At 31.7% G+C, this 10172-nt stretch overlaps 1 protein-coding gene across 1 annotated transcript; it reads right to left on the bottom strand.

Annotated features, from left to right (window-relative positions):
• Nucleotides 1-1063: 1063 nt before the first annotated feature.
• LOC107495078 (uncharacterized) lies at nt 1064-2505 on the bottom strand. Its single transcript, XM_016116148.3, has one exon. The coding sequence runs from the start codon at nt 2364-2366 to the stop codon at nt 1446-1448; it is 921 nt and encodes a 306-aa protein (XP_015971634.1). The 5' UTR covers nt 2367-2505; the 3' UTR covers nt 1064-1445.
• Between the last annotated feature and the right edge of the window lie 7667 nt (nt 2506-10172).

Below are 10172 nucleotides of genomic sequence, written 5' to 3'. Positions count from 1 at the left end.
GTGAATAGTTAGGTGTTAGCATAGCCAATGTCAAGTTAGATTAGAACTTGAGTATAAAATTAGTGTATGTAATACTTTTAACTATAGTGGAAATTCCTCCATTGTTGTGGAAGAGACTGGACGTAGGTTGCATAGCACAAGGCAACCGAATCAGGATATATGCTAGTGTTAGTTTTTCTCTTCTCTTCTGTGTTCTGTTTTCTGATATTCATGAGACAAAAATAAATTGTCTCATAAATTTTTACCGCTGAGTACAAACAGAATCAGAATTAAAAATTTTATTTTAAAAAGTTATAACAGCAACTAAAAAGGAAGGCATAGATTTAACCCCCCTTCTTTAAGCCTACCACAAGCTTCATAAACAAATCAAATTCAACCTCATCGTTAATCTTCAGTATAGACAATTGTGTTGCTACCAGCACAAAGCGAACCACTAAAAAGTAAAAACAGAGACGAGATTGTGTGTCCTGATTTTGCATTGGAAGACACGTTAGAACTTGGATTTGTAAGTTTGTCGATAAGAAGTGGGAGAAAAAGAACAAATCTTTGCTTTGCATAGAGTGAGAGTAGAAAAGTAATTTGCTTTACAGAATGTGTGATTGGATAATTTTCTGTCTGTTCTCAGTCATAAAATTATTTTTTGTTGAAGTAACACTTCTCTTTATACATATATGTCTAATATCTATTATTTATTGTGCTTATATTTATAAAAAATATTGTGTGTAAATAAAATCAGTTACGAAATCGACCATTATATGTTTATATATAAATATATTTATAACTTAATTTATTTTTAACATTTATTTTATATTTAAATATATAATTTATACTAATAATTAATTTTAATATGATTGATTATGTTAGTAGTTAATCATTCTATTAAAAAATATGTAAAACACGTATAAAAATATAGAAATATTGCTATATAACGAGACAATTTCCATTGCGATAACAAGGCTACATCTCAAGCTTTCTTGCGATAATAAAAGGAACCACTATCAGGGCAAAGGATTTTAGCCCCCCGCAAAATTTCCCTTGTAGCATCCAAATTAACTGATATGAATAGCAAAACAAAATGCTTCCAATTGTTCATAGTGTTCAAAATGCTTCTAATTCTAATTGTCCGTATTCCCATGATTGAGTTTTACAGCTACAAAGTAATACTTTAGCCAAGTCCCCATGCTGTCGCATTCATCAGCACTAATTTAACGCACAAGAACTATAAACATTACCACTTAAAAGTATGGGGAGTCACATATACTCCAAGAGGAAAAAAAATTCACATTCCAATAAAAGAAATCAAATGGATCCCAAGCCAAAACTAGAAAAATACAGAATAGCAAGAAATCAACAAGAACCAACTATTGAACCCTGATTTACTCTGTTTCCTAACAATATGAAACAAGATAATGATCCTATACAAAACCATGATTATCACCACCATGTTAATGACTTCTACCATGACCATTCATATTACCATGTTCAACAACAGTCCCCTTCTGCCTCTCTTCACCATCATCATCATCAGAATCCAAAGTGAAATTCGTGGAATTCTCCAACTGCTGCATCTCAGCAAAACCAATCGGCCTGTAACTGGCAGCAGCAGAAGAAGATTCTAGAGATCCTCCATTCTTCGCAGAGATTACCGAATAAGCACCAACAGAAAGAACAACCATGAGAGCAAGTTGGCAGTTGAACTGAAGCGTGGCAAGGGCGCTGGCTCTGTGGTAGTCCATGTGGCCCTTGCACCTCAGAGTATAGTTTCCCCTGCTCAGCTGGTGCAGGGAGCACCCCTGCGCCACCCAGCCGGAGAACAAAGCCAGGCCAATCTGAATGATCCACGTGCCCTGAAGGATGAGGCCCATTCCACGGCCCAATTTGGGGAAAGCGGAGCCCGGAGACTTCAATTCAAGAAAAGTGGAGAAAACACATACAGCGATGGGAACCAGCAAGAGACTGTAGTAACGGTTTTCGACCCCGCTTGGATCCTTCCTCTGAAGGTAGAACAAGAGGAACTCTTCGACGAAGGCGAAGGCAGCAAGGAGTTCTAATAATGATGAGGGGAGAGGGAGGGGGAAGGTGAAGAGAGAGAGGAGGGAGTAAGAGAGGAAAAGGAGGGCGATTGATATGAGCTGGAGTTGGAGGACGGAGCCAACGGCGTCGTTTGAGTTGTGTGCGTCGAAGAGGGAGACGAGGGAGTTGATGATGAAGAAGGCAGAGAAGATGGAGACGGAGATGGAGAAGAGAGAGGATTGAGATCGAGATTGGGAATCTTGTTTGCGGTTGGAGAAGGTGGCTTGAAGGGCTTCGTGGGCACCGATTAGGATGAAAGCCGTGCCGGCGAAGGCAAAGGGAAGGAGTCCCATTGAGAAGAATGAAGAACAAAGTGGGGATCTCGACGATCCGCTGAAGGGGGTTTTTGATTTTAGATTTGGGTCAAAGTCAAAAGCAAAAATGTATACTTGTTTGCTCGTTTCGGTGGAAGCTTCCTGCAACACGGTGGAATGAATGCCAACTGCCAAGCCTTTTTTAAACAATGTAAATAATAAGTTAATTAAAAGTTAATTTTAATTTTAAAATTTAAAATTTAAATTTTAAATTTTTTAAATTTTTTATATTTTTTTCAAATGTCATCTTTCGTTTCTTCACATCGTCTTTCTGATTTTTTTCAACCGATCGCCGTTCACACTATGCCGCTCGGCATCCACAGTGTGTCGTCGATCCACCTACATAGATCTCTTTCGTCTTCGGAAGGAGAGTCGTCGATAGGTACACGCCTGATGATTGGTTTTTTGACGGTTTAGAAATTCACAAATAAATTCTCGTTGCAAGTATAGTTTCTAAACCAACAATAATCTTTTCATACAAAAATTTGTTTGTCACAAATAACAAACCCCTAAAATCTATAAACCGAAATATTAAACATCGGGTCATTCTTCTTAAGAATTGCAATAAAGTGTCTTGTTATTGGTTATGAGTTATTTTTGGAGTTTTGATAAGAAACATGAAAAATGAATGGCAAGAAGGTAAACTAATGGCTAGAAAGGTAGTGGCAAGATTTGGTGGTCAAGGATCTCTATCCCTATCACTAACCACAATATGAGAATTGACAAGGATTAATCTCGTTAAATCATCCTCTAACTAGTAGTAAAGAAAAGTTAAATGAGATATATCAATCCAAATCCATAGGTCCTAACTCTCCACTAATTCAATTAGTGAGAACTAGAGTCAATGGCTCCCAATCATCAATTACTTGGACATTAGTAACTCAAGAGTTTTTAAGTTACCTTTCCAAGTCAAGAGCACAAAATTCTACTCTAAAATTCAACCAAACATTTTATCAAACACTTGGAAGGAAAACGAATAAAGCATAGTAAATCAATCAACAAGAATAAAATCTAACAACAATTATTGCAAGAAATCAATGGCAACAATTAAAAGAAACACAATTATTATGAATTACCTCTAATTGAATTGAAAGAAAAGAGGAGGAACAAGAGTAGATCTACAACAAAGTATGAGAACAACATAAAGAAAAATACAACAAAAGAATAGAAGAAGAATGAATGTAACAACAAGGAATTGAAAGGTAGAAGTAGATAATAGCAAAGATTAAAACCTAGATCTAAGAACTAAACCTAATTCTAATCCTAATCCTAAAGAGAAGTGAGAGTTTCTCTCTCTAGAAACTAACTCTAAACTAATCTTAATGAGTGTGAATGATGGAATCCCCCTTTGCTCTTCAATCATTGGCTTTAAATAGCATTTTTGGCGCCAAAGTTGGTTGGGATTGGGCCCCACAAACCTTCTGAATTCGCTGGCCACGTTTTCATTAAAAAATCATATACCAGCACCGACGCGTACGCGCACAGCACGCGTACGCGTCCATGGGGTAATTCGCAAGGTGCGCATGAGCGCCTGGTGCGCGCGCGCGTCCATGGGCAAGTTCAATTCTTTGACTTTTCATGATCTTCTCCACTTTGTATGCTTTCTTTTCACTCCTTTGATTCCTAGCCCTTTTCAACCTGAAATCACTTAACAAACAAATCAAGACATCTAGTGGAATCAAAGGTAAATTAAAATTAACTAATTTAAGGTTTAGAAAGCATGTTTTCACACTTAAGCACAAATTGGGAGACAATCATGAAACTATGCTATTTCATTGAATAAATGTGGGTAAAAGGTCATAAAATCCCTTAAATTCAACACAAGATAAACCCTACAAATGTGGTTTATCAACGCCCAGCTACGAGTGTCATTATATTGCGTTCTACATGCAATCGCTGCAACTGCTCTCTCACAATTCTGGGCTGCCATCAGTGTTGGAAATAAATAGTATGACCACAATTCAATCAATCACGTGTCAAATAATTTGTTATTGTTATTATATTAAAATGTTAATATAATAAGGTTTTTGACTAAATTTAGAGATTTATCATTGTGATAGTAATCATAATATTGAGAGATAAATCTTTTATAATTTAATCTAAATTATTCTTGGTCATAGGATTATTAAAAAGGACCTTAATAATCCGAAAAGATCAATATATATATATATATATATAATGGTCTTCATTGGATGAAGATTAATAGATCTCATTTATAAATTATATATATAGATAGTACATATAGAGATATGACCATTGAACTGACTCACTCTGAGAATTCCTAATGGTTATAATTACCACATATTTGTCAATAGAATATTCTCAAGATGAATATAGTAATAGAGTTTCCTTTCATCTGCGACTGTCATAGTAATTAATAATGTATTTATTATACTTTGATTTCAGACACCTAATACCCTAGGGTGCTAGTTGAAAGGGTATTGGGTATGATTTAAATACTTGTAGAATTAATGATTAATCAATAAGGAATCCGTCAACTCTCGATAAAGAGTTTGAGCTCTATGATTATAATGACTAAGATGAATAAAACCTTGGCCAAGAGAATTGAATGAATGAAGAAATGAGTTTCTTAGGTCATTCACAGTTCATTATAATAATGGTAACAAGTTAGAGTTTGACAATTAAACCATACTCTAAGGGTTAACCAAGAGTTAGAAAGATGGAAGGAATTATACTTTGTTCTTCTGAGATTCTTAGTAAAAATATATTACTTCATACTATCGGGTCGTTGAGAAGTGTTGCTAGATGCCAACCTTGATTAGTAAAGTTAGTATGACTAATTTACTACCCGCTTAGTATTGAACCTATAGAATCACACACTAACGAATGTTCTAATCTTTGGTGTAGAATTATTTAATTATTATTTTGATTTGATCAAATAAATAATTATATTAATTCAAATGAAATATTATTATATTCTTTGCTAGCACTAAGAATATAATAATAATATGATAATTGAGAATATTAAATGAGATTTGAGAATAATTAGTTATTCTATTTCTAAACTTGAATTCTAAATTTGGATGAGATCCTAACTAATTCTGTTTCAAATTGAGTTATGATATAATTCATAAATTTGAAAGATTCAAGTTTAAAATAGTAAGATATGATTCAAATTTGAATTGAGATTCAAATTTAAAATCAATAACAAATTTCGTGCTATATATATGTATGCCAAGAGTAGAGGACATAAAGAGAATAAAACAGAAGGGTTTTATTCCTTTACCTCTACATACATAAACATATGTGAGCCTAATTTTTGGAGAATAATTTTATGGCGTGCAAAGAGTTGCAAGAGGTTTCTCAATTTATATCAGATGTCCATTAGTCAAAGAGTTGACAGCAAAGGTTGGTCTCGGTGTGGATACGCATTGAGTCTACGTACAATCGAAGAATAAAGTTTTTACTAAAGCGTCTAAAGGTATTTAGATCTGATCTATATATTATTGGAATAACGTTTAAGCACAAAATCGATCTTTAGGATAACCTTCTTTTCTTCCGCTACGTGTTATGAACTCATGGTAATCCTTCAGTCACAACCGCTCTCTCGCAATCCTGTGTCGTCACCGCTACTGTTGGACAGTTCTTTTCACTAAAATGTGGATGTTTATTTGGGTCATACCATTTAGGTGAACGAAGCAAAGCAGCACACGATAAAAGTGGCAAAAACACGACGCATCAGCGTGGAAGTAAGGGCAAAAGTGCAGCATTGGAGCAGCGACAGAATAGGCCTCTTGCTCAGCAACGGTGAGACGTCACTTCGTGGGCTTCTAAATGGGCAGAATAGCGGTGCGCGAAGGATGGGGAGAAGACGCAATTGCGCGGCAGTAACACAGCGGCAATGATGCAGCGTCCGAGCAACTGGAGAACTGTGATTCTCCTTAGCGGATTAGCAATGGCAGGCGAGGGCGGCACTTGGAAGCTTTGTTTCTGGCGATAGGGAAGGTGACAGTGAAAAATTAGGGTTAATATTAGGGGTAGGTGAAAATAGAATTTAGGTTAGGAAAAAAGATAAATGGAAAAAGTGAAATTGTAAACACATTAGAGTAATTATATTGGATACTATCTTCATATTTAGTGGACCTAGAATGTAGCTTATTGTTCATGTTGTTCACAATTTCTATTTTTTATATGAATATGCGGTATCATCTGTGATAATTAATTTATGCATCATTTATATCCATTTGTGACATAAAATTTAAAAAATATCTGTGTATTTATTTTTATTTAAACTTTAATTATGTGTTGATTGATTAATGTATAAATTGGTGTGTTAAAAATATACAAATAATTTGTCTAAAAAGGATAATTTGTCTAGAAAAATGTTTGATTATGATATTTAGAGTATTTTATCATATAAAAACTTTTTTGGATGGTTATTAAAAGAGTAATTTTAATACATGATTTTAGTTTAATTTATTTTGAGTATTATAAAATATGAATAAAACTTTACATTCAAGCAAAATTCTTATCCAAATTTATTTAAGTGTATCCAAGTTGTTGTAATAATTTTTCAAATCATGCGCTCCTTCTCCTTCTCCTTTTCCTTCTCCTTCTCCTTCTCCGTTTCTTTTTCCTTCTCCTCCTCCTCGTATTTCTTCCTCTTCTTCTTCTTCTTCCAAATTTGCGCAGGTTCTTCTTCTTCCCTCCTCCTTCTTCTCCTTCTTCCAAATTTGCACACACATGTTTTTCTTCTTTCCTTTTTGTTCTTCTCCTCTTTCTTTTCCTCCTCTTAGAGATTATTAATTCAATTTAATTCAGAACACCTGCGTCCATTAAATTTAATTCATAATGAACTGAATAGGTTATTAAGGTTAAATAATTGTATAGTACTAAATGAATGAAACATCATTCATTATATAAAATCAAAATTCAAAACAGGTTTTTGCATAATGAACCGAACACGTTATTAAAGTGAAACAATTTTATAATACTAAATGAACGGAACATTATCCATTATAAAATCAACTTCAAAACACCTGTGTCTACAATTTAAGATTATCAATTCAATTCAATTCAAAACTCCTGCGTCCATTCAATTCAATTCAATTTAGCAATCGCATTCCATTCAATTCGATTGAAAAAATAATTCATGAGCAAAATGTTGGTGTTGTTGGTGATGATGACAATGAAAGAGAAAAAGAAGAAGATGATGAGGAGGAGGAAGAGGAGGAGGAGAAGCAGAAAAAGAATCTGCGTGTGCGAAGGAGGAGGAAGAGGAAGTATGCGTGAATCTAAAAGAAGAAGAAGAGGACATATGCGTGTATTTAAAAGAACAGAAGAAGAAACGCGGGGAGGAAAACAAGAAAAAGCGCGTGTAATGACGCTCTTTTCATAAAAGTGGTTGTTGTTGATGTTGGACCTACTTAGTTAAACTTGGATGACAAAAAGTTAGATGTGTAGCAATCCTAATAAAATATTACATTAGAATTTATAGAATTATATGATATAAATAATAGAGTAAAATGATAAATAAATTTTTGAGAATTTATACTTTGGACAAATTAATTTATAAAAAAAATATCAATAAAATTTTTTAGGATAGCAGAATACATTATCTTTAAATTAATCTCTATGATCAATACTTTAATCGAATTGATGAACAACTTGTGTTGTAGTAAAAAAATGGATTGGTTTATTGAATGGATAATTCTATGACAGAGTATTTGTACGAAGAGAATAAAAAATAAGGGAGTGACTCAAATAAAGACGTCGAAGACATCTTTTTATAAAATTGTTTTTTAATAATTAAAATTTAATATATATAATTGATTAAATCGTGTTATTTTTGTTAAAATTAGGCTAGACAAATTGATTTGACGGAAAATTAGTGAATTAAATTTTGAACTGGTCTAAATTAATATTATTTTTTATAGAAAATGATTACAATACCCTATTATAAAAAATGACTAAAATACTTCTATTATATATATTAATTTTGAGAATCTTAAATTTTAGTCCTTTATTTTTCTATCGTAGGATTAGGATTTAGAATTTTTAAAAAATATATATATATATAAGAGTATTTTAATAAGAATATTTTAATCATTTTCTATAATAAGGGTATTGTAGTCATTTTTTATAAAAAAAGGTTTAATTACTCTGTTGGTCCTTATAGTTTTGCAAAATTTTCAATTAGGTCCCTGTACTTTTTTTCCTTTTAATTGAGTCTTTGCACTAATTTTTTTTTTAATTGGGTCCCTACACTTTCTTTTCTTTTTATTGAGGTCCCTATACCAATTCTTTTTTTTAAGTTGGGTCCCTATAAAATTAAGCTAATTACTACTAAGAAGGACTTAATTGAAAAAAAATTAGTGCAGGGACTCAATTAAAAAGAAAAATGGTATAGGGACCTAATTGAAAATTTTACGAAACTATAGGGACTAATAGAGTAATTAAACCTAAAAAAAATATTAATTTAGACTAGTTCAAAATTTGATTCACCATTGTTTTGCTTAAATTAATTTGTGTAGCCTAATTTTGACAAAAATAACCTGATTTAATCGATTATATATATTAAATTTTAATTATTAAAAAATATCTTTAAAAAAAATATTTGAGACATCTTTATTTGAGTGATTTCAAAAGAATAATGAAAGATGTTCACGTGTTCCGTTGTACGGACACGGAACATTTTGTTCCAAAAACTATAGACGTATAGATATAATTTAAAAAATTTGAACGATTGCAATTAAGGGATGTCTATTGTGGTGGATAAGAATGTAAATAGGCCTACTTTGGGTGTGCAACTGATTCAGCCATTGCCCAATATATAGAAATTTAAAATTTTTTATTTGCGAAAGCCGCTTGGAAGGAGGCTAGATTTGAGGCTTTGAGCTACTGTTACTTAAAACTGGCTCATTGTTGAGAGTTGAGTTTATGGATAGAGACTTTATAGAAATAATGTCTCGACTTTCGCAAAGTTAAATTTTTTTTTTTTTGTTCATGAGGCCTTATTTTATAAATTTTGGCTAGAGTGCTTCGATTTTCAAAATATAAATCACAATTCTAAAAAAAAAATACAAATCACAATAAAATTCTAATTAAAAAAAAACATAATAAGAATAAAAAGTAAAAAATACATAATATTTTCGATACTTTGAAAATGTGTATAATAAAAAAATTGACATTTAAAAACGTTAATAAAATAGAAATATCATAAATTAAAATAATATTTTTTATTTCCACCACAAATTTTTGTAACACAAACATCCAATAATCATTATTATTATTATTAATCAATTAAACATGGGAATATTTTCAACACTTTATTTAGGATGTGTTATGTTTTAAGGACAATGCTACGATGAAAAAAATAATTTTTTTCTCACCTGCTAAAATGTGTTGAAAGAAGTAGGAAAAAAATACGTAGAATGTTAGTTCTTCCTTATCCCACAGATGCTGTGACATTTGTAGAATGATATGAAATGTAGATAATACTGTAGTTTATTAATTGAAATTAGCTTTGCATATAATAATAATTCTTGAACTCATTTTTTAAATAAAAAATGATATTAGTGACTTCAAAATTTTATAAAACTTATCATGATAATAAATAAAACAACAAAAATAATAGATACAAAATATGAGAGTTTTTTATTCAACAAAAAAATGAGCTTAAGAATTATTATTATTATATTCAATTTTAGTAAAACTAGGAACATTCTTACTTGTTTATTATTATTAAAACAAAAATTATAATATTAAAACATTGTAATATTAAAACAAAAATTATTATTATTATTATTATTATTATTATTATTA

This window comes from Arachis duranensis, chromosome 6, assembly GCF_000817695.3.
Source record: "Arachis duranensis cultivar V14167 chromosome 6, aradu.V14167.gnm2.J7QH, whole genome shotgun sequence".
NCBI lineage: Eukaryota > Viridiplantae > Streptophyta > Magnoliopsida > Fabales > Fabaceae > Arachis > Arachis duranensis.
Note: the sequence above shows the minus strand (reverse complement) of the source record. Positions and strands in the feature narration are given on the sequence as shown.

What these genes read in the sequence shown, in the direction of transcription:
- LOC107495078 (XM_016116148.3), bottom strand. Translation starts at nt 2,366, where the DNA reads ATGGGACTCCTTCCCTTTGCCTTCGCCGGCACGGCTTTCATCCTAATC.